Below are 25,746 nucleotides of genomic sequence, written 5' to 3' on the forward strand. Positions count from 1 at the left end.
TATGTGATGATCGGTTCTGAAGCAGTCAATTCCAGAGCTGATGGAACAGGCTTGGGGTCTTTCTGATGGCTCAGACCCAAAGATTTGTCCAAATGTTTAATTTTTTAAGGCAGTGGCTCCAAGGAGCAACGGTGAGGCAGAGCCGGAACCAGAAATTGGGGCCAACAACGCAGTGGATCCGATGGTGGTATCGATCAGGGCGAGGAACCCAATTCCCATCATGATGGGAGCTCACACACAGCAGATTTTTTAGCTAGAGAAGGCTTTCCCCCAGGGGACAGCTTTCAGCTTCGAAACCCTGTCACCTCTCGCTTTTGGGGTGAACTGCTGGTAGTGCTGACACACCCCGACATTAAGGGACTCACTCAGGCAGAGAAGACATAAGGAATGTTCATCAGAACGAGTAATTTTCGTGCCACATTGGGCACATTTTAAAAATAAAGCCTTTGGAGCCATCTTGAGGACGACAAAGTCCATGGAAAAAAACAAGAAATGATCTTCAAGGGAAAGGAATGACAGGAGCATGCTAGAAAAGATCCTCTCTGATTTATAGTGAAGAAAGAACTGAGGGAAAATAGCACCTCTCCCTCTAGGCATGCAACAGTTTTGGTGGGAAAATGTCACCTTGCATGCCAGATGGGAGGGGTGCCTCTTCCTTAGAGCTAGAAAGTTCTTATCCGCAGCCAACCTATGCCTGCGTAGCCCCAATGTGGAACTGCATGGAACAACGAAGATAAAACATAGGGTTCTTAAGCAGTCTCCCATTAAGGCACTGACCAGACCTAGACATGCTTAGCTTCAGCATGGTTGCTATATCATACAAGTTCAGCCCCTACAACCTAAATGACCAAAAGTTGCTTCATAAAAACTGTGGCCTGTACTCAACCATCCATGTGATGACAACAGTGTATCATACTTCAGTCAAGTCAGCTCACACTACAATATAGAGCAGACAACAGGATGCAGTCTTGCTGCAATTGTGCATTCTTTGAAAAGCATCTGTGAAATTCACACTGGAATTAGAAATCCTACATTTACCTGCTGGTGGGCACCTGTCAACTGTTCTTCTAGTGTAGCTACTCGCTCTAGCGCTGCCCGCAAGCGCTCTCTCACCTGAAAGCAAGAAAGAGGAAAGAATATTCAAAGGCAAATCAGAGGCAATGTTCTAGATACCTCAGCAACATTCTAGCTTCTTATAGGTCTAAAGTCCCACACATTACAGTGTCTAGAAGCTCAGTGTCAAGGAGCTCAGTTTACAGATAATTCAGCCTTGCTTCACTATTCTCACTGCAAAGCAGAACTACACAACTTCAGGAGCCTGACTCTAAGCTAACTGTGTAAGTAACAACAAACACTAAAAAGGGAGGGGCTTGACACTTTCCTGGGAGTAAGCCCCATTGAATAGACCCACAGAATTCTAAGTAGACTTGCTTAGAATTTCTGTTTTAATAAGGCAGAATTAGTGCAGAACGAGTGCATGTAGTTATTCTCTTTAGGACAAAATGCAAAAACTTGCCCTGTAGGTGTTCTCCAGTGGGGGGTGTAGAGATTTTCAGCAGGAACATGGTCTTAAAAGTGTCAAAAAGCCCCTCTTCCCTCGCATCAATCTTCCCCTTCAAAGTGCAGGACCAGATGCTGCATTTTGTTTTGTTTTTTAGCTATGTTTAAAAACATTGAATTGCATGTAATCTGTAGTTTTGCCTCTAACTGGTATTAGTACTCATGGAATCCTAAAATAACCTACTTACCAGGATAAGGAAAATTGAAGGGGTAACCTAAAGCAAAGGGGACAGTAGAATTTGCCCAAATGGTAAATGAACTGGAGAAGGATAAAAGAGCAAGAGTTCAGTAGCACCTTAAAGACTAACAAAATTTCTGGCCGGTATTGAACTTACGTAAGCCACAGCTCACAAAACTCATACCCTGCCAGAAATGTTGTTAGTCTTTAAAGTGCTACTTAACTCTTGCTCTTTTCTACTGCTATTGACAGACTAACATGGCTACCCATCGTGATCTATCTCCATGGAGAAGGTTGTGTCAGTTCATGGGTCAGGAAGATGAACTGAGGAACAGGATAGGAATACTTGGAATTACTCTTCAGGCAACCATGAATTCTATCCAGGCAGCAGGTTTCCAGGACATATTTTGGATCTCTTTGCAAAGCTCAAGGCCTTAGCTCAGGAGATCACTCAGACAGCTCAGGAGACAGCTGATGGAACATGATGACTAAAGTCCTCAACTTTGACTTAATGTTGTGATTAGCTACTTTGCTGAGACAAGGCACTTGCCATAAAAAAAGCAGTTAATTCAAGCCTCACCTTCTCATCCAAAGCTTTATGGTGTTCAAACAAAGATTTCAGAGCTTTTAGGACTTCTACTTCACTGGAGACACCAGATGGAGACTGAGCCTGCCGCTTCACCACAGTCATCCTCAAAGAACGTTCATGCCTTGAGACCAGGCACTCCAAGTGCTCTAACAGAAGCTGCAAGACAGGGCATGACATCAGTTACTCTGTACTCAGTGTCAACACAGGATAGAAAAAGGCTTTCAATGTCCTGCTACTTCCAAGGCTTCACCAAAGATTATCACATTTTATTGCCAAACTACTTCTGTCCTCAGAGGTGAAAAGCACCATGTATTACTTGCCTAACAGTTAGCTTAATAGTTTATCAAACACAGGGTGTCTTTAACCTCAAAGCCTAAGAACATGAAATTATATATAATTACAGGAGGCCTGGAGTGTACAACATACAGCCTGGTGGACCCATGTCTGGTTGGGAGTTGGTGTACTGACCACCTCCCCTGGAAGCTCACCATGTCCCAGCATGGATGCAGTCAGCATGTCTGTTAGAGAGGAAGGTATCAGAATGCCAACTCACAGCTGAAACTTGTTTTCCGACACCCCACCCTGCCTGGAAAGTTTCTCAGCAAGCCCCTCCCTTGGGGCAAAAATGTTCCAACCACAAGGTGTCATCGCTAAAAAAGCTCTGTGTCTAGTCACCACCCATCTAACTCTGCTAGCAGGAGCACAGAGAGCAGGACTTGGGGAGGGGGTCTTAACTGGCAGAATGGACAATATGGGAGGAGGCAGTCCTTTAAGTATGCAGGCTCCAAGCTGTTTATGGCCTTAAAAGATAAGAAACAGCACTTTGAATTGTGCCTAGAAACCAAAGAGCAGCTAGGGCAGATCTATCAGAACAGAGGTGATATAATCCTTACTGATTAAAAGCAACCACCTAACTGTTTGAGTTGTGTAGCTGTGTCAGATTATTATTTCTCTCAGTGTTTAATGGACAAAATTGAATTTATTGACTTGCTGGAACTAGTATATTCTACATGCTTACAACTTACTATTACTATTTTTCAAAAACGTAAGCAGTGATGTTCGGATTTGCACCAAAGAATGACAGAATAAAATGGGAAGGACGGGGTCAGAGACAGCAAGGGATCTGGGTCTTCTCCAGCTACTGCTTTATACTTTTAACAACTTAGAGCCATCATAAAGACGCTCAGAATCTTCAGCTCATGTTCTACTGCACTTTGAGGGCAAGCTACTAAAAAAAGCATCAGTGCAGCAGTGGGAAAAAGAAGCCTGAGATGAAGTATTATGTTCAAATGTAATTGGCAAAGAAGGCCCAAAAAATTGGCCCAAGAAGGTGTCCATTTGCATTTGTACACTGCTAATGAGGATGCTCTGACCTGGATGACCCAGGCTAGCCCGATCTCGTCAGATCTCAGAAGCTAAGCAAGGTCGGTCGTGGTTGGTATTGGGGTGGGAGATCACCAAGAAATTCCAGGGTCGCTATGCAGAAGAAGGCAATGGCAAACCAGCTCTGTTAGTCTCTTCTCTTTAAAAGCCTGTGGGGGTTGCCATAAGCCTGCTGGCAACTTGACAGCACTTTACACACACACACAACTGGGATGCTAAAGACAAAGGCTTCTTAGCAAATGTAGAGCTCCAGAGTAAATAATGTTGTGATGCAGAGATGAACTGCTTTTACAAACATGAAAACAAGCTATACTATAATAAGAATGAAAGACAACAGCAACGTTCTATAGAAATTAAATTGGATTTTTACAGAGATTATGCTAAGCCCTGAACATTCAATCAAGAATACCAGTCTCCTATCAAATACTGACTGGGTAGGAAATTCCATAGAAAGCTGTTAAACTTTATTGAGATGAAAGACCACAAGTCTTCGATAGATTAATCAGGAAGACCAACCATATCTTAAACTAAATCTTTTTCTCCCTATAGCAGAAGGGAGGGTATTTGTTTTCTCTAGATCAGGCTACCAACAGGCCAGGAGGACTTTAGAACCAAGAGTCAGTATCCACTCACCCTTGTGTTATTGCGCTCTGCTTTCAGCTCTGAGATCTCTTCTTCCCTTTCCAGAAGCTGCTCTCGACAACCATTGAGTTCCCTGGTCAGTGTTGCAAATTCCTGCAAAGTAATCATACTTCTACAGTCAAAAGTTACCTGTAGCCAGGTTTCCCTTTGGCATGGGCAAAACACTTACCAGATTAAGCACTATATTTTCCAACTTTTAGTATTACAAAGATCAAACAGGCACTGCAGTACAACACTGTGGCTGTAATACATTCCCGAAATGGATCAAAACACATGCTGATTGACGAGGACTATTATACAGGAGCACAATTATGAATCAGAATAACAGTGGGAGATAAAGAAGGAAATACACTCCCTCACACCAGATGGAAAAACAGCACTACATTTTATTCTGGGATTCCTCAATGGGTTTTGGGGGACGCTTCACAGGACATCATTATCTAGCTAATAATTTCAATCCATGATAAATTAGCATTAAAACTGATTGGTTATTCTAGGGGTTTCATAAACACAATGCTCAAGGCAAAGCCCATAGCAATATTGCCATCCCAGCATATATCCAAAAGGCAGTACTGGTTCCACTAGAACTCCTCCCTGGGTGACAGTTCTTCACCTGCTCCCCTTTGTACCAGCTAAGGTAACCACAGAAACAGGAGGTAGAGCATTTCATTCCAAAAACTCAAGGCAGTTAAACGTCAGTAGTCAAGTGTATCTCCAGCTCAATAAAACAGCTTGAAGCTCACATGCCAGCTGCTACTGCCATCCATGTATCGCAGTGTAGATAAATGTTTAGCAATATGGGTGTCTGCTTTTCTAGTAGCAGTTCCTATGCACTGTATAACAGAGGATGGTTCAGACATTTACTACAGCTCACATGTTAAGATTTGATTTTGTTTTGGATAATTCCTCAAGTAATTTCAACATCTGAAAAATTCCAGTCCTTCAGTGCTTGCATTATCATTTAAATTGACACACACACCCCAAAAAAATACATCTTTGAGACTTCAGTATCATGTTTGAGCCCGATTTGGTTAGCTCAGCCAGAGATCTGACAACTGCCTGCTATGCTGACAGAATTCCCAGGCTGAATTGGTCATTTAATCCCAGGAATACGTATCCCATAAACAGATAACTTGGTTAATCTTATATTATAATAGCGAAGATGGCCAAATCTGAGGATACTTAAATCCAGTAATCGGAGATGTGAATGGGCAAGACAGATTATTCTACAAACCTACAATGTTCTACAAACCTGAACCATGCCCCAGGTTTGCAGGAAAATCTGAAATCTTAAAAAAAAAAAAAAAAAGGTGGAGGTTTTAAAAATCCCACTATGATAAAAGGAGCACCTGAAGCTTTAACAACTGGATTCCCTCAGTGGCTGTTACTAGGCAACCACAGAATTCCAAGGCTTGGTCTTTTCCAGCGCTGTTTTGGCCTTTGAGGGAAGACTCGTTGGGACCACGTCTGACAGCAATCACTGGGTGATTTGATACTACCTGACTTGATTGACTCACCTAGGCCTGGCTGCCTGCTACTCGTCAACAGCAGCCACCCTATGAAAGCCAGTGTGGTGCAGCAGTTAGGGCTTCAGAGCAGGATTTGGGAGACCTAGGTTCAAATCCCCATTTTGCTGTGGAAACTCACTAGATGATGTGCCCGTCATGTGCTTTCAGCCTAACCTACCTCACAGGGTTGTTGTGAAGATAAAAAGGAGGCGAGGATAACGAAGTAAGCTGCTTTGGTCCCCACTGTGGAAACAGGTGGGGTATAAATGAAGTAAATAAATAAAAAACATAGCTGAAGATGGGAGGCAGATAAAAGACAGGTTGGTAAATGGCTGAGAAGAGAAAATGAAGCAGGGAAAGGGGAGAGGATGTGGGGGTTGCTAGAAGGAGGGAAAGGAGAAATAATTTGGGGAGGGAGATACAGGGGAAAGTGAGTCCCCCCCCCACAAATCCTTGAGGGTTCCCTACCATGCAACTGTGCCATATTTTTCCTAAGCAGAGGCTGCCAGGGAGAGGAGGGAAAGCTGAAAACAGAAGGACAGGTAAATGTTTGCTGTTTGGAGGGAAGGAGAGAAGGAAGCAGGAAATGGGGAGAGGCTATGGGGGCTTTCAGTGAAGAGAAAGAGGTTAATAGTGGTGGAGGTGGAAATGAGATGCCTCCTGCAAGTCCTTGCTGGTTCCTACTTGTCTTTACAGATTACTGATAATTCCCATACACATTCACATCCCAGTTGCTTGGTAAAAATATAAGGAGTATGAGATCGAATAATCAAAGCAAGCTACCACTCTAGTATCTTTAAAGGTAGGTCTCTATAACAGCAATCCCATCCTAAATGATAATGTGGATGTTTGATGTACCATGAGCCTTCTATTAATTGCAGCTCGACATTAGTTTTAGCTTTTAGATTCCCCCTATTAGTTTCTCTCTTTCGCTCTCTGTATGTAGAATAAAAACTCTTTTAAAACTTCTGAGTTAATTCCACAATGTGTTGGCTGCTTCATGCTCACTCTACAGAACTAAGGGAGAACAAGAGGAGGTAGAATCCTTTTCTTTATCCCACACATGCAAATTACGGCCAAGAGGAGAATTATTGGCTGGCCTAGAGCAGCCTATTTAAATAATTAAAATATCTAGCTTGTGGTAAAGGAACTACTAAAGGGTGGTCTGGAGTCCAAGAGGCTGGTGCACCCATGTAAAGCCTCTCATACGCACACCCAGATAATCCAGAGAAACCATAACACCATGAGCACATGAAGCTGCCTTATACTGAATCAGACCCTTGGTCCATCAAAGTCAATACTGTCTGCTCAGACCAGCAGCGGCTCTCCAGGGTCTCAGGCAGAGGTCTTTCACTTCACCTACTTGCCTAGTCTTTAACTGGGGATGCCAGGGATTGAACCTGGGACCTTCTGCATGCCAAGCAGATGCTCTACCATTGAGCCACAGCCCCTCCTTCTATTAATGTAGCAGTAGAAGACTGCTGCACCAGTGTCCTGAATTATAAAACATCCTACGCTGGGCCTGCCCTCCGTATGGAATTGGCCCAACCCTCGCTTGAGGCAGGGTGGAGGAGAGCAATTAAGCTTAGGTTTAAGTTGCCTGACAACAATCTCCTGTCCCAGGCGGGGTTTCTCCATCTTACTCTTAAGGACCCGGCCCCCAACCCCTGGCTGAATCTGTTAGTGGAAAAACTAAAAGTACTGGGACTCCCAATCTCTACTCCCTCTGACAACCTGGTTCCATCTCATTTAGAGGCAATCTTGAAGAGGTTGAAGGAGCTAGATTGGGCCAGTACGGTTGGGAGGGCCAGACATACTTGCTCCACTCTGGTCTTGGGACTCCCTCCACCAGAGAAGCTTCCTGAGTTCCACTTTACTGTTTCAATCTTCTCACATCGCCGGGCTCTCCTTTTAGCACATTTAAATGCTTTTCCATCCATGGTCATGTTGGGCAGATATACCGGGATACCATTTCCGGACCGTCTCTGCCCATGTAACACGGGCAAAGTTGAAACGTTGGACCATCTGATGCTCCGCTGTCCTCGCTGGTCTCAAGATAGAGATGCTCTTATTGCTCCAATCCTCACCAGCTTGAACCTCCCTCCACATGCCTGGGTGTTGCCTTTTTTGCGTGGCGACTCAACCAATGGTGCAGCCACATTGAATGTTGCCCGCTTTTTGGCCAGAGTGGCTGCTCTTAAGAAGAAAGAACTCCCAAAGCCTTCCTCTGGCAACTTTTAGTCAGTTCGCTCCCCCCCCCCCCAGTTTATTTTAGCTAGGAATTTTACTTATTGGGCTAACGCCTAATTTTTAGCACTGTTAACTTAAGATTGTATTATCCTTATTATGTTTACGATGTTTTAGGCTTCCTACCCTCCCTCGTCTTCCCTTCCCTTCCTTTCCTCCTCCCTTGGTCCAAGACTGCAGTCATAGACCTAATAATAAATTATTATAAAACATCCTACAGGATGAAGTCAGATACTTGCCTTCTATAATGTTCTTGATTAAGTTTCCTCACATTTCCCTCCCTGCCATGCCTAACATCTAGTTGAGGAGCTCTAGTAGACCTATAGTTTGTTTCCAATATTGAAAGGGCCCTTCCATCAATAGAAGGAAGATTTCCTGCTGATTCCCCCTTGCACTGCAGACTCCTACTTTGTTCTTTATGCTGTTTATGATGATCCCCTGAACTCCAAGAACAAAAATGTGCAAAAGAGGAAGGTGGGAAAGTCCTATTGAAGCAACTACGGAGGCTGAAATGGTGGCAGGAACTTCCCGACCAGCCAGCATCTTTAGTTTCTTCCTCTATAAACCAGAGATCTTATAAAAATAAATGCCAATTGGAAAATTTGTAACAGCTGTAGGGATTAGTTCTGAAAGGGCAGGGATGAACCAAGCAGAGTTCAAAGAAAGAAACCAAAATAGGAACTGTGCCGAGAGCCCACCCACGTGAAACACTTGATGAAGCATCTTCTGCAGCCAATACTGAACTGGGATTTTGTCACTGGCAGAGCATTTCAAATAGCCTGAAGGAACTGAGTAGGCCTGTCTCTAGGATTCTTTAGTTTCAGAATACAAACAAAAGAACAGCATTTACCTAGTCAATTCATATTATATCTTCTTAGGAGCTTGGCATACAAATCACACTATTGTGATAAGAGAAAAGAATTGCTCTTGTGCATTTCTGTTTCCATCTGTGACACTGATGCATAGCCTATGTGCATGAATATGAGATGTACAGATTTCAGGAAGGGCTACAGGGAAAAGTAAACCTCTTATCTACTTGGATCTACATAGAATTCAGCAGACCTATTGTTAATTTTAATATCCCAGCTCCAAAACATCATCTACATATATGAAAAAGTGAGCTCCTAATATCCCATCCATCACATTAAATTGATCAAGAAGCAGAACCCAGGATTAGGCTTCATAGATGAAATGGCTAAGGCATACAGGTAGGTTCAGGCTTCATTTGTAGTGGCTGAGGAGCAGATTTAGTCCCAGACCAATACAGTCTTGAATGCTTCATTTACTTTCTCCTGTAAAACTGAAAGATGAAGCCCTGATACTGATGAAAAGTTCTGGTGAGCTCAAAAGCTTGTACAATGTTTTGTGTCAACTTGATTGGTCATAATAAAAGGTATTACATGGATTCTGTTCTAGTTTTTGAACTCTGTATGGACCAATATGACTCTTTACAAGTTTTTAACAGTGGCACAGCCTACACTGGATAGATTGCGCCTCTCATTGGATTGCTGAAATATGAAAACTCTCCTACCACATCAGCTCATAATGATGGGAATTTTACATTATCGACACAAACACTACTGTGATCAAGAAGGGTAGGCCTATACAGATAGAGATGTGGGATTATGCACATAAAAACGATCTGAATTCTCAGTTCTAGGGTCACCTGGTCACCGGGAAGATTTAGTTCCTGGCCCACTGGTGTTTATTTTCCTCCATCTGTGGTTGCTACTGACAATGCACTGCCCAGCTCTGATAGAGATCCTCCGCTAGGAAGGATAAAAGGCACTATGACCTAAACTGAGCAGCTGGTAAACATGAAGTGGGGGAAACTTGTGATAAGTAGGACTAAACATAAGCTCACATTTTTGTGACTACTTGGTAGCAAAGCATCAATACTTTATTTATAGCCTGGCTTTCTCACTAAGACGCAAGCACTGACTATTACTTTCAAAGCTCTGAATGGTCTAGATCCAGGGTATTTTTAAAAAACTGCTTGGTCCCACATGAATTTGCCTGGCAACTTCAATCATATTTTGAAGTAAGGAAGGTTGTGGGTGTTTGTGGGTGTGTGGGTGGGTATGCTATCTGAAAATGTTTCAGAATCTACAAGCACTATTGTCAGATAAAAATATATGAAATTGTTTATTTCTAAATATTCACAAAATTATCTCTCTCACATAAACAGATAAATTAAGCCAGCATACCAATCATACAAAATAACTGTTGGGATTCAGCCACCATTTGAGGGAATCCTGTACCCGATGAGAAAAAAGCAAATGGGATCTTGAATTTATGGAAACATGATGGAATACATCAGTAATCTGACAAAGGTTGTTTCTGCTGCCATGGACACCAAGAGACCTAGCAGCCTTTGATCATGGGAAACTCACTGGTCATTTGAGGGCTAGGGAGAATAGCTGTAAGAGGTGAAAAAAATGCAAATGTTTGGTATTACACCCCATATAGAAAAGCTAAAATCACATCTACAGCTTCTGTGTTATGCTGTAACAAACAGAAGGGACCTTTATACCGTATTTGGTGGCTATATCCCATTATTAAATTATTTTGGCACAATATTTTCAGGTGACTCAAATAAAAGATATTCATGTTCCTCACAATCTGAGAATAGCTCTGTTGGGGTATTTCCCCAAAAGAAACACAGAGAAGGCATGGAGCTCTCACTAAACAATTATTTGTAGCAGCTAGAATATTGGAAACATGGGACTGGACAAGGAAAACACACTGCCACAAACTGAACAATAGTTGTGTAAGGTCTGGCACATCATGCTTCTGAATAAACTAAAAACTTATTATCTTTAGGAAGGAAAGATGCATTCACATCAAACAGTTATGAATTGTTGATAACCTTTTATCGTGTTTTCGAAAACGGAAAAGACCAGATGTGTCACAAATTAAATTTTACAGTATATATATTTCATTTGTGAAATGTATGACTGGTTCTGTATGACAACAAAAACTGTATACCTTAATGACTGTATTTTGATATTTGTATTGTTTATGTATTAATTAAAGAAATTTGAGAACATGGAAAGCAAAGTGTTGATAGCTTTTTATTACCGTAAGTCTGCTGCCAAGCCAATTTTGGCCACCACTCTGTTCTCCAGAACATTCAACCTTTCATAGAATAAAGGATAAAATGAATTGTATATGACTTAACATAATGACATGAGACTTTAAGACATTTACCTGCAAACCTTGGCCTGTTAAACAGCTGCAAGGTAAGTTGCAGGTGGTAGAGCAGGGTAGTATGAGACACATGAGTTATCAGTTTTGTCTATGCAAGGCTACACAGCAATGCCTTGGCTACAGAGATGCACTGTTACCACTGCTGTGCATTTTGTAAAAAATCTGGATGCCATTACTACAAAAATTGGAGGACTTTATATCGGAAGTGTAATTGGCTGATTGCAAAATGCAGGTGTTTTCTGTGCTGATGTATAGTGCCTAAATGAACATATGCTGAGGTCTATTGAGATCTTATACATTCTTTGGGACAGGAGGTATGTTAGTAGACAAGGAAATCATTCTGAATTTTTTCTAAGAATGAATTCATTCATAGCACATAGACTTAGGAGTAGCCATCTGTTGCTTTTTGGGGAACAGTAAAATAGCGTGCATAAAGGCCCATCCCGCTGGGAAGGAAGAACTGGTTCCATGGCACGTTTTGACTGTAGCGCGGCCACCTCTTCCAAGAGGATTGGGGTGGAGGTGGTTGTTTTGAAAACAGAAACAGTTGCGTTTTATGGTGTAGTCAATGCCTATTACAGTAAAGACCCAGTGGTGAGAAGGCTCAGAGGCACTCGTGGGCTCCTTGTGAGGGTAGGGCATCATGATCAGAATCAAGATTCTTTTCAAGGAAACAGAAGCCCACATCCTCCTTAAGCAGTGCGCTTCGGTCTTCTAATTTAAAAATAAAAAAAAGGCTGTGAGAATTAACTGATTTCTTACGATCATTCATTGAAATAGCCTGCCAAATCAAATACAAATTAGGAAGATTTCCCCCAACTTTTCAGCCAAAAACCAACATGGAGCAATTAAAGACCTTTGACTGCTCATAGAGGGATCAAGTCAAGTTGGAAGAGAGCTGTCTAATGGACTTGTTTAATAAATTTCTTCTTCCTCAAGTCACTGAAATCCTTTAAGCTTATACGCTTTCAAAGAGACATTTTAGATTAGATTTTGCCAGATCTTGTTCTCTCAGCTCTTAAATAGTAAATTACACAGCCACAAGATTTCCAGATTAGGTACAGACACCTATAAAAGGATTAGAAAGTGAAACAGGGATACCTAATCTTGGCTCAATTAAGAGTACTTATAAATTTAGATTATCCAAGAATTTCTGATGCTCAATTATTGGGAGTCTGCTAATCTGAAGTTCACAACCTGTAATTTGATTCATTTGTTACTGACTGCAGTAAATTCAATGTATAAATTATAACATGGAGTAGGAATAGGTTATTTTAAGGGATGTCTTCCTTCTCTTTACTCCTAGAAATGATCCAACATGACATTTTTTATGTTAAAGTTAGGTGACATGAATTCCCTTCACACCCAAGAATCAAATACAATTATGAATAAAGAAGTATAACCATTTCTTTTTCTAAAAGCATAGAAATTTCATTTCCTTGCAGCTATTTTGAGAATACAAACTTGAGTCAGGTCTATCTGTAATCTAATTTCAGACATTAATGATTAGAATGATTTTTTCCCTATCAGATTTATTTTGTGAACAACAAACTTATTTTGTGCTTTAAGGCATGGTCTTACTCACAGGATTCTCTACCTTTTAGTTGTATACTCCAAAGCAAGGGTTTTATACCTACTTCTTGATGATCTTTAACAGCTAAAGGATGGCAGCCCCTGCCTGTCTTTAACCTGCTTGTTGATGTTTCCATTGCAGAGGTGCAATTTCACACCCACGTGTGGGATTAGCCAGTGTTGTAGTCAGTTTGTAACTTTAAGACAGCTGTACAATTTACATTTCACTGACAGTAAAAAAATTTATGGAAACCAATGTAACCCCACTGAAATCAATAGAAAGGAGGTGTACACAAAGAAGCAGCCCAGACCTTATTTCAACTGACTACAGCCCTTTCTAATTGTTATGATTTTGGCACTCACACCTCATTTACCAGTAGAGCATATTACATGTGATTATCTTAATACACACATTGTCAATTTGTGTAAGTAGGGCAACACACTTATTTTCCAGGTTTGGCACGTGCAAACACGTTCCCTCAAAAATCTGTATTTCTAGCCGGATATACCAAAGGCACAAAATGTATGCGGCCTTAATCATACAAAATGACAAATTTGCATACTGAGAGGATCACGTTATGTGCTCTCCCAGTATGAGAAGTAACAGAACTAAAAAAAACTAAAAAACAGTTTTTGTGAGGACTTTTCATTTCTACAAAGGCTAAAAACACTACAAGTAAGATGTGTGTGTTTAGTATTTAACTGTCTAAAGTTCTATACTTGGGAGAAAATAACAAACAAGAACCTCCTACACAGGAATTTCTACTGCACATTAATTGCAGAGCTGTGTGCTCCTGCAGCAAGCAATCCAGAAACCATAGAGCACAATGTCTTGCTTTATTTTTCTCTCTTCCAGAGAAGCTCTGCTGTTGTCTCAGAAGACAGCCTGAGCAAATCCTACCATGAGCAAAGGATCATGTAAAGACAGGTTTTCTATTATCTTTCTATTGCAGTTGGCAAGAAGAGATGCAAAGCAACTGGCAGATAACACAAGAAATAATGGGCTTCACTTGCATAATTTGCACGTTCCATAACAGACAAATTAGGTTACCTGCATTTGGGAAACTTGAATATAGCCACCCTACACCTGTATTCATACAAGGACAATAAGCCCAAGCAGCAAACAGATATTGCCTGGACCACCTTTAGCCTTCCCTCAGTTTCCCAGGGACTAGTAATGAGCACTGGGTTTGTTACTATGGCCCATTCCTGCTGTAAGACCTGCATGGACCAGCTTCCCTATAGTCCCATGACAAATGCCCAGTGGGAGGAAGCCATCAAATCAAATTAGGAGCAACTATGTGAATGGTCACTTTCCTAGGGAGAAGTTAGGGCATAGAATCCATGTTGCTTATCACAACTCAGCTCCAAACCAGCTCAGGCATACAGAGTGGGATACAGTAGTGTCTCATGGGCACCATCCAGATGACCAGGATGATGACATTAACATGTACACATACTGGTTACCACAGCACTGACTATACTTCTGAAATTATTTTCAGCTTTTCTAAAAAGCTCAACTTGAAGCATTATCAAAACTTGCAAAACTGGTTTCTGCTTATCATGCATTTTTACCCTGACCTTTCTCTGAGGAACTTAGGGCAGCATACATAGATCTTTATTATTATAACAATTGATGATGCTTAAAAGGAAAGACTGGTCTGGTCACCCAGCAAGCACCATGACCAAGTGAGGACTTGAACCCATGTCAGTCAAGTCCCTACCCTACCAATTACACCACAGTGGCTCTTAATTGATAGGTATGGGCAGGGTTGGAGAATGTCAGATTCCTTCTTTGGAAACCAGGTTCCATATTTTTAGGTATCAACCCTAAACAGTTTTCAAAATTCTAAAACACCAGGCAAGGAATTTCTAGGATCTCAAATGACTACACACCTAGGATGTCTCTAACCCTGGTAGGAGGGCTATGGGGTACTAGGGCCATACAGTCAGTTGCAAAAAAATTTATCTTCCTACATCATGAAGTTATGATGGTGAACTCTTCACTGTACTATTTTACCTGCAAGTGCAGCTCACGAAGCAGTTTAAAAAAAATAGGACAGAACAAGCGACATAGAATGACTATACATGCTCAGCTATTTCCTATTCCAGTTCCCTATATGGAACTTCTTGTATTCATTTCTGTGAGCTACAGTAAAGGGCATCCCACCCAAACGACTCTTGATCACTAGATTCCAAAGGTCAAAACATCCCTTTGCTTGTCTGCAAGAAATCTAGTATGTAATGACTTATACTCTGTTCTTAGCAAGCACCCCCCCCTCCAGAAACATTTATTCCTTCTTAACAGTTGGGGGCAGTACAGATACTGATAAAATATTGCCAAAGTTCTATCAACCCAAAGAGGACTTTTCAGATAGCCTGGAGTTCTGCTGTTTCCTTTTATGAACAGAAATAAAAGCAAGCACGTCCTCATGACCACAGTTAATTCCTGTAAGCAGGAAGACTGCCTAGCAGGAAAGGGGCTGATTGTGGAGTTTAGGGAACAGCAAGTACTAGCTCCAAAAGTACCTGGAATATTTCCATATACTTAGGTCATGGTGGGCAGGCACTGCAGGGGACATCCCGCTTACCTGATACATGTACATGCTGAAATTAGTGCCATTGGACAGATGGATGGTTATGGATTTGCTCCCTGTATTCATACTGGGGAATCATAGCCAACTTTATCTGTATATCCATGGTTCTGCCAGCCTGACGAGAAGCAGCTAAATCCAGATATGAAGGTTGGAATCAGCCTAGGTTCCATATCCTGCTGCAAACTCTGGATGTGAGGTTCAAACCAGCAGGAAGTTGCTTGTTGCGGAGACTCTTTGCCTGGCAGGAGAAGAAAAACTGGGCACCGGAACAGTGTCAGCGAAGCGCTTGTCAGCAAGAGGCATTTGGAACTAACAGAAATCCCCCATCTGCTGCTCAAGCTAATCACATCCCTTTTCAGCATCCAGGAGAGGCAGCAGTGTTACTTGGTAAGGGAGGCAAAAGAGCTAAGAGCAGGAGCTGGGAGAGCCAGCGGCCTCCCCCAGAGGATCTCACAGATGCACCAAGTCCCTTTGCGATGACCTAGTTTGCTCTGCATTGCTTGCATGTTCCCTATACAGAACAGCAAAGGGAGAGGAACTGAAGCAGGAGCAGAGAGTAAATCCGCATAGCCCCTTAATCCAAGAGGCTGCAGAGCCCGAAAGGCATAACCCTCCCTTGGCTGACCTGGCATGCTCTCTGCCCAGCTGCTCAGCGTGGATCAGTAGAGACACAAGAGTCTGGGCACTCAATCCAAGAGGAGGGTGCTGAGCATGGAAGGCTACAAAAGGGTGTGAGACTGAAAATTAGCTCAGCCCAGCTAGGGCCAGGGCACCTTTTGACCAGCTTAAAATTTATCAGAAGAGTGCATCTGCCGGATTCAGTTGGGAATGTGTCAAGAGGAAGTAAGACAAGGAAGCAGCAAGACCAAAATGTGTCAAGGCCAGAAGAGGCTTTCACTGTGCTTGTAAGATGCCGGCTTCTCTGAATCTCTAGTTTCCCCTGCCCTGCTAAGGCTCTTACAGGTTTTTGTAGTTGCTCAGCAGTACACAATACACCTTGGGGTTAGCAGTACCAAAAAAGCAGGAAATAGTCCTGCCTCCCCCAAAATTATAGACCCTACCTTCTTGCTTTGAAACAATGAGTAGTCATTCCCTTGGCCAAGCTCTATGGCAAGTGGGGGCCCCTAACCTCTCCATTATGGATTTAGGGGTGATCTATTAAATAATATCCTGAGGACATAGCTGCCAAGGTTAATCCAAACCCTGGGCTCCTTGCTGTTCTATGGGTTATGCATTTGTGGCTCTAAAAGTCTCATTGTAGCACTGGTAACAATCACTTGTGCTGTTTTCTGCTGCTTGGAAACCTTTGTCTGCCCTCCACTAAAAGTGTTGGCCCTCTTGCCTTCAGTTTATTCACATTTCATTAAACAAGTTTTAGGACTGGCTTATTTGTGTGCCCTGGAGCTACACGGGTGCTGTGTGTAACATTTTTCTGCAAAAGTAATGGTGTTAAAATTCTACTTCTGCTGACATCAGACCCCATATCAGGCTCTACAACCATAAATACTACCACTGCTCCTGGAGGCAAACAGAAAAGATATTTGGGAGTTTCTAAATCAGTCATATCAATATTTGAAAACTTCTCCTTGTGTTCTAATTTTTTCTCACAGGATGAGTAAAATTACAGTGGGAGAGCAGAGGATTGATTTATATCTTTGTAAGCAGACATCAGTGGGCCATGAATTCAGAAGCAGCTCTGTGTGCCACCAGTGGGCCATGAATTCGGAAGCAGCTCTGTGTGCCAATGTGTGACTCAGACACTTGTAAAATCATAAAGTGGGACAAAATTTTACAGGAGAGTCTTCCAATGCAATTCCTTGAAAAAGAAAAAAACGAATGTAGGAAGAAACGCCAAGACTACCTCCCTTCTAAACCACAACACAAAGTTGTGGGTTAGCAATCCTCTTTATTCCTCCTAGTATCAAGAAGGGGGGGAAATGATTGTGTCTGGATTCTTGCCACCAAGTAGACAACTGGTGGGATGGCAAAAGACATAAGACATGATACATAAGACTTGAAACATAAGGCCTGCTCTCTGTATGGCTTCAAACATTGGCAGTGGCATTCTTGTTTCAGTGGTGAATATCATACAACCTTCATTCAATTGTCAGCACACAGTAGTCAGCTGCCTCCATTTTTGCTCCAGTTGAAGATGCGCCAGAGACTGGCATAGGTTCTCTATACACAAAGATGCTGAGAATATTCCTAAAATGCTGAGAATGCTCTAGCAATTGACAGATGTTGCGCCAGCACGACACACATCTAGCACAATAGTTCTCTGACTGACAGCAACTTTGTCAAGCCTCAGGCAGAGAACTTTCCTAGCCAAACTGAAATGCCGGAGATTGAACCTTATATACCTTATGCACAGAAGTGCTGTACTATTGAGTTACAAACATCACAGGATTGTTGGGCATTCCCAGGCACATATGAACATCTGCTTTGTCTACATGGCTCTAAAATGAATGTGTATTCTTAGTCGCAAAGAGGTTCTAAGGTAATCTACATATCATCTGTCACCAGCCTAAGGATCCCATAGGCTTTACCTTCCTCTTAAGTGTCCTAGTACAACCAAGATACCCACTACACTACCCCAACTGCCTTGTTGAGCTTTAACAGACAGCACTGGCAGTTCCATAGATGGATCAATATGAGACCAGAAACAGAGACTCCATATTAATTAATAATCAGGAGTAAATAGTTTGAAATAAGTTAAATAGCCAAAGCCATGATAAAGCAGTTCCTGCACTGCAAACGAATAGCAACAGTTGAATGGGGGAAGGGATAGGATGGAACATAACTAGAACCTAGCATTGATCATCAGCAAATGGGTCTTTTCTAGATTATAGCACCACCTGCTGGCAATAACTTTCCTCAACAATATGGAGAACAGTCATAGCAACAAAGGGTGCTTCAGGACCAGGACACTGTCTTTCCTTTTCTGCAATAGCTGCAAATGCAGGTGAAACTGTGCTTCCATATGGCCATTTATAGCTCTATATCCCCTTCCAAAAATAAAAAAGGCACACTCTTACTATATGCTTATTTGGAAATAAATCTCATTCAAACACAATTCTGCTAACCCTATTTGTTTTACATCCTAATTAGTTACTTCTTGTGGACAGCCAGTGTGGTGTAGTGGTTAAGGTGTCGAACTAAGGCCTGGGAAACCCAGGTTCAAATCCCCATTTGTGCCATGGAAGCTTGCTGGATGACCTTGGCCCAGTCACACACTCTCAGCCCTGACCCTGGCTAGTATTTGGATGGGAGACCTCCAAGGAATATCAGGGTCCTGATGCGGAGGCAGGCAATGGCAAACCACCTCTGAATTTCTCTTGCCTTCAAAACCCTATGGGGTCATATGTTAGCTGTGACTTGATGGCAAAAAAATGTTACTTCTTGTGCACCAGTATTTCTGAAACAATCCAGTTTTGGGGGTGGTAACCTGCTGATTTTTTCTCTGTAGCTTAAGTCATTTCTAATTTTTAATTAATGTGATGTTCAACTGTGTGCTTATACTCATAAAAATGAGAAATTACTTTGGCTATCAAGAGAAAAGCTGTAGTTAACTTCACCCTAAACAAAAAGTACTGATTCAAGAATGTTGCAGCCATCACATATGAACAAGAAACCATAAACCTGATGCCACTCTCTAGATGTACATTTCCCCTATTCGAATTCTCAAAACTCTGCATGAGGGCTTATTGTTGAGTTTTGTGAATTTGGATGGGGGAAATGGGCATCTAGAGAGTGGCAAATTCAAGGCAAAACCTCTCATGGATAAATGGCCTATGAGGTGTCATTTCATCACTAAACCTACCTAGCATAAAGGTATTCCAAAACATTGTGTTGTAGGATGCAAAACCAGAAGTACAATATAGAAACATTATGATGAGCAGGCATTAAGTACATTAAAGAGATTGTCATTATTCCAAACCCTGAATCATACTGAGTTGATGACCTGATGATGTCATGGGTGGGAGTGATGTCACAGCACAGGACCTGATATCGCACTGAACAGCAATATTAATGGTACTACTCCAATACTCACTAGGTATTCCTGCCTCAAGCAGGTCTTTGGAAAAGTAGCACATAAACATTCTAAATAAAATCCTACATGGTGTCTAAAATGTGTGTGGTCACAATCATGTGGCTCTGAGGAAATTGACTACTCACCACAAACAAATATAAAATGGAAATTAACTATGCACTAAATGTAAAATGCAGTTGAGCTGCCACTGCCAGATTATGGACTCCCATCTCTGATCTGGAACATTCAGTGTGCAGGCTAGGTGCTGGTTCAGGGATTGAAACCTGCCACACTGAGGCTCTACAAATAAACCCCCAAAACCTGTGTCCCAGCAATCCAGTGAGGTGGGGAATGGCTACTCATACAAGTCACTTAAACTTGAGATTTGATGCCCCCACTTGTGATGTGCTTCCTGGTGCCCATTTTCCTCTTTCCCAAAGCAAAGAACAAATCCTGGCCTTTCTCCATCTCAGTGGAACAGGAAATGTTTCTGAAGAGGCCAGGAGGCAGCACCTTTGGGTGTGCATGGAGCTCCCACTTAGAAACAACTGACTCCATAACAGGAGCAATCTTAGCATGGAACATACCAAAGTTTTGTGATTGCTTTCACCTCCTAGAACAGCCAATTTCTACGAGTGTCAATTACTTGTTCTCATAATTCAAAAGTGCACAGAGCTGGGGACCCCTATTTTTCCTGCATACTAGGCAACCCTCTTATTCCACAAACTGGATCTTTACTAATAGTTTCAAATTTCGTGTTGTAACTCAGCACAGTAAGTTCCCACTATTTTTTCAAAAATGCTCAATTACTTATTGCTTACTTCCTATGGCTAAGAGGGACAAATAAAATTAGGAAATCAATCTAATTTCAGCTTCTTTTTAGCACTGATCCTCACTTAATTACTTTCACCTATAGAGAAATTGTTCTCTAAATATGAATAAGTACACATGCATTAAAGGCAACATATTTTAATTGCTACTGATTTATAGACTGAATATCTGCTACATGAATTACAGTCAATACTTACATCTATGGCAGAACATACATTCCTATTATGAAATATATGATTTTTTTCTACATAGTTTACCACATTAAGGAAAAAATGCATACAATAATCTGGAATCACAATATTAAATTCCTGTATCATTCCAATTTTAGTATATGTGCTGCCTTAAGTATAATTGTCACTGGTAGCCAGCAACTGTTATAAGTGGTAAGAAGTTGTCACCCATCTGAAATCTGGTCATGAAGTCTTTAGGTGAATTGCTAAGAACTTGAAGTCTTTAAGTGAACTGCTAAGAACTTGAAAGTTGCAAATCATGACACAGTAAATGATTCAGAACAAAACATACGACAAGATGAATTCAAATTTAAGCTAAATTAGACTTGGTAACCAAGCCTTCCTGCAAAACAACAATCTATATTCTTATATATTGAGAATCTAAGCTTCTAGAAGATGACAATGATGAACAAAATCATTCAGTCTTTATTAAAGAAACAGAGACATTGCCATCACTTTGAACATGTTAACCTAAACATTTACAAACTTGCACAAACATTAGAGCCATAAAAAAATCAGCATATGTCTTCTCCTTCCTAGCAGGACAGATTGTTGAAATTCTAAGAACAGGATTCCTTAGTTAATAATACTCCGATGCAATTAAACAGCTCACCTCCTTATCTTAACAAAGCTATTGTCCAGCATGATGGAATTTAATGCCTTACGATTAAGGGACAAAACGTCTAAAATACAGCATTACTATCAAGAAGCCATTTTATTCCTTCATGTTGTAAACGACAACTACTGGAGGAAAAATTGGTGATTCTACTTATATTGCTTATTTCAATGTTCCAATATGCTGATGACATTTCTCAAATAAGCAGGGAAGAAACTATTATCACAGACAAAGTCAACACTAACTTAGAATTAAATAAAAGACTGCAAAACTATGTTCATGTTGAACACCTGATGAACAGATAAAAGACCAGTACATTAAACCCATATGTGACTTCAACCATATTGCCTTGTATCTTATTGTCTTAGATTAGGGACTAATGTAAGAAAACTGTTCCCTCTGCCCTAAAACCCGCCACACTCTCACCCAGAAATATTCCTGTTCTCCATCTGCCACACATCTGCATATTTATCTTCTTACCTGAGGGAGAGCAGAGTTCAGTTGCCTCTGCAACTGGTCTCGCTCATGCAAGGCCTCCTGTAGCCGGCCCTGAGTCACTGAGAGAGTCTCACGTGTTTCCCGAAGAGTCTCTAGCAGCTTGTCTCTTTCATCGAGCATGTTCACCATCAGCTGTTCAAAGTTGGCATCAGAATCAGAGCCTGGCTGAGACCCCAGGGGGTCACTCTCGCTGATGGTAGGCATCACCTCACACATCATGGCAACACTTGGTGAATGCCCTGTGTTACACAAAGCTTAGGGACTGGCAGGGAATTCCTAGTAAGGGTGCCTCTTAGGGCTATAGAAATAGCAAGTTAAGGTCACATTGTTACTGTAGCCCACTGCAGGTTGTGGCAAGTGTCAAATGCAGGCTGCAAAGTAAGGTCCATAAACCCTCCATTTCCCTTTGCAAAAAGCTGGAGATTACATTGCACTTGTAAAAAAGTCTTTAAAAAGTCATTACAGCATTACTAACATGGAATACATAAAGTCATTAAGATCAGCAAGGTCTGTGGACTGAACAGAATGTGTGTTCCTCTGAGGGTCATTCCAAGCACCTTTGACAGATATTAGATCTCTCCAGCGTGGGTCACCATCCATGGGTTACAGCTCTAGGTTACTCAAAAAATTTTGCTGTCTTCATTCAGCACAGACACCTTAATATCTTATGAGATCAAAAAGTTGCAGAGTAATTCACTTTTCTTGATGTAATAGTCATTGTAGACAGATCAACCATTGCCTTGAGAAGTTTATCATGATATTGTAGTAGACTGGTCATTTGCCACGCCAAAGTTGTCTTTAATTCATTACAGGATCTGTTGGGAAAGAACATTATAGAAATTAGAACAGTATCCACCAGTTTCCTTGCAAACCCATATTTCAAGTACTTTTAGAACATTCCTTTGATTATTTCTATGAGATTAATAAGAAAATAATTCACTTGAGAGATCCAAGTGACAAGATAAATGCTGATAGGCTAGGTTGCTTTTACAGAGAGCTCCGTACTATGGGTCTCAATTTGCCATCTAATCAATACTGCCCAGGATGTTGGCACTTTCTTTTACTTAATCTAGGCTCAGTATGTTTCTAGACTTTAACCATTATCTGATGGTTTTCCCTCATCTGAATGTTTTAATCGTTTTTGAGGCTACATTCACCACAGCACCCTCCACCCTGTCATTTATAATCACTTGAAATTAAGTGTCTTAACCAGCACTATTCCACCACATTTCCATAACATAATATTAATCTCTTTTGTATTAATTATTCCTCTCAGCTAGTCTTAGTTTTTGTACTGCCTAAACCAACCCTTCCTAATTAGTTACAACTAACTGGAGCATTTACATCAGCAATGTTGTTTGCCTATTAAGAACAAGTACTTATGTCTATGCCACCCTTTGACCACTGTGATTTTAAATGACACATCCATAAAATACTAAGCATACTATCATTTCTATTCATAAGCCCTCCACTGAGGAGGATGGAGTTGCCATTTGTGACACAATATTCTGAAGTTTGGGTTTCCATTTATTCGTCTTCCAGCAGTATCTGTGACAAAAATAAAAAGAACACATATCTGCATTCTGACAAGAGTATTTTCAGGCTTACACCCTCAGACTCAGTGATTCAAACATGCACAGCATTCAGGGCATTTCTCTAATGACATTACAGGCATTTCAGTTATGAGCAATACATCCTGCAACCACCAAGAGAGAAGAATAAAGAAACTGACTTCATCATGATATCTTTACATTTCATTGCCAGAATGTGGAACTATGATTGTAACAGGCTGAGAATGCAAACTTCAAGACTCGTCATGCTGTCTTGGAATAGGAACTAGAACTAACTCACACACTTGTGGGTATTAACCTTTAAAGCTTTGTATGGCACGAGACCGACATACTTTTTTTTCCTGTTTAAAATTTTAAAAAATATATTAGTTCAAAGAAAATAGAAAGTGAAAACATAGGTCCTTCTCTTACAAAGAAAAGAAAAAGAAAACTATACATAAAAAACACCGAAATACCTTAAGAACTGCCTTCTCCCATACAAATCTACCTTCTCACTCCGGTCATCCTCAGAGGCCCTGCTTTGCTATCTGAGGGCAGGGTTGTGACCCGAGAAATGGTCTCTGTTGTGGTACCAAAACTTTGGAACTCCCTCCCAAGGGAGATTCATCTGTCTCCCTCTATTGGTGTCTTTCACCAGCAAGTAAAGACTTCCTTGTTTCATCTGGCATACCCCCAGTAATGGTTTTTGGCCCTCCTCCTCATGCTTATATGTTTTTCAGTGAATTTTCTATTATAACTGTATTTTAATTAAATGTTTTAATTGTTTAAACCTTATAGACCCTGACTGGAAGGAAAGGCGACATTAAAATGTTTTAAATATATAAATAAAATAATACTCAGCCACTTAGAACAAACAGCTGCAGCAGGAGGACAAGATCAGAGACCTGTCATTTAAAAAAAAACTGAAAAGATGTCTTTGGAAACTGCATGGATCTCCAGAAGTGTTTTCCTCTCATTGTTTATTGGAAATTTTTACATCTTAACGCATGAAACGCTGAGACTGCAGGAGGAGGAAGCAGTAATAATACAGAATTACCTGAATTATACAGGGGCACTTGGGCTACCTTCTAGATGCATGAGGACCAGAAGCTGGTGTTGAAGCAGCAATAACTGATTATGCATTTATTTAGAGAAGCACACGTGGTTCTCCATCAGCAATTGATATGTCATTATGCAAGCATCAAGACATTCAATACAGCAGCATTGCTGAAGCTATGCAGGTCTGAAAACCTATTACACTGCCTTAGGTTCAGTGATGGAATAAATGAAGGATATTAATGTGATTATTGCATTCCTTTCATAAGAACATAAGAAAGGCCCTGCTGGATCAGACCAAGGCCCATCAAGTCCAGCAGTCTGTTCACACAGTGGCCAACCAGGTGCCTCTAGGAAGCCACAAACAAGACGACTGCAGCAGCACCATCCTGCTCCTCTGATACTAGAGAGTATCAGATTAATCTTCATATTTTGGTAGTTTGATTGATATTCTGTCAACATTGTACTATATAGACATTAACTGTTATTGTTACTTGGGACTTTATAATAAAGTGAAATTGCCCCTCCAAACTTTCACCCAATCCAACAAACAGAAGAAGCCAACTGTTACTTGACACACAACTATGCACAGAAGCAATGTTTTATTACTTGTTTCCATGAGTGAGGCATACAATCATAGAGTTGGAAGGGACCACCAGGGGCATCTAGTCCAACCCCCTGAACAATGCAGGAAATTCACAACTAACTCCCCCTCACACACCCCGTGACCCCTACTCCATGCCCAGAAGATGGCAAAAAAATCCTGCAGGATCCCTGGCCAATCTGGCCTGGAGGAAAATTGCTTCCTAACTCCAAAGTGGAGATTGGCATTTCCCTGGGCATGTAAAAAAGGGCCACGAAAGCCAAACACTGATGCAACCCTTCCTGCCTTCCCTCTCATGATCTGACTGAGTTCACAGAATCAACACTGCTGACAGATGGCCATCCAGCCTCTGCTTAAAAACCTCCAAAGAAGGAGAGCCCACCACCTCCCAAGGAACCACTCCACTGAGGAACCACTCTAACTGTCAGAAAGTTCTTCCTAATGTTTTGCTGGATACTCTTTTGATTTAATTTCAACCCACTGGTTCTGGTCTGACCTTCTGGGGAAACAGAAAACGAGTCTACGCCATCCTCTATATGACAGCCCTTCAAGAACTTGAAGATGGTTATCATATCACCTTTCAGTTGTCTCCTCTCCAGTCTAAACATACTGAGCTCCTTCAACCTTTCCTCATAGGACTTGGTCTCCAAACCTTTTACCATCTTCGTTGCCCTCCTCTGGACACGTTCCTTCTTAATTTGTGGTGCCCAAAACTGAACACAATACTCTAGGTGAGGTCTAACTAGAGCAGAGTAAATCAATACCATCACTTTGCGTGATCTGGACACTATACTTCTCTTGATACAGCCTGAAATCACATTTGCCTTTTTAGCTACTGCATCCCA

At 41.3% G+C, this 25,746-nt stretch overlaps 1 protein-coding gene across 10 annotated transcripts in view; it reads right to left on the reverse strand.

Moving 5' to 3' along the window:
• PPFIA4 (PTPRF interacting protein alpha 4) overlaps positions 1 to 22,371 on the reverse strand; it is a 91,069-nt gene extending 68,698 nt beyond the window's left edge. For 3 of the 10 annotated variants that reach the window (XM_056867463.1, XM_056867462.1, XM_056867460.1), the window contains exons 1-4: positions 21,674 to 22,369; positions 4,344 to 4,445; positions 2,319 to 2,483; positions 1,039 to 1,113 (exon numbers count right to left, since the gene is read on the reverse strand). In XM_056867463.1, coding sequence (XP_056723441.1) covers positions 1,039 to 1,113; positions 2,319 to 2,483; positions 4,344 to 4,445; positions 21,674 to 21,910 — 579 coding nt within the window. In that variant the 5' untranslated portion in view covers positions 21,911 to 22,369. Of the gene's footprint in view, positions 1 to 1,038; positions 1,114 to 2,318; positions 2,484 to 4,343; positions 4,446 to 15,480; positions 15,932 to 21,673 lie in introns of those variants that run through there. The other 7 variants (XM_056867459.1, XM_056867461.1, XM_056867458.1 and 4 more) reach the window with 4 other exon arrangements.
• Positions 22,372 to 25,746: the final 3,375 nt, after the last annotated feature.

Source organism: Euleptes europaea, chromosome 2 (genome assembly GCF_029931775.1).
Source record: "Euleptes europaea isolate rEulEur1 chromosome 2, rEulEur1.hap1, whole genome shotgun sequence".
Taxonomy (NCBI): domain Eukaryota; kingdom Metazoa; phylum Chordata; class Lepidosauria; order Squamata; family Sphaerodactylidae; genus Euleptes; species Euleptes europaea.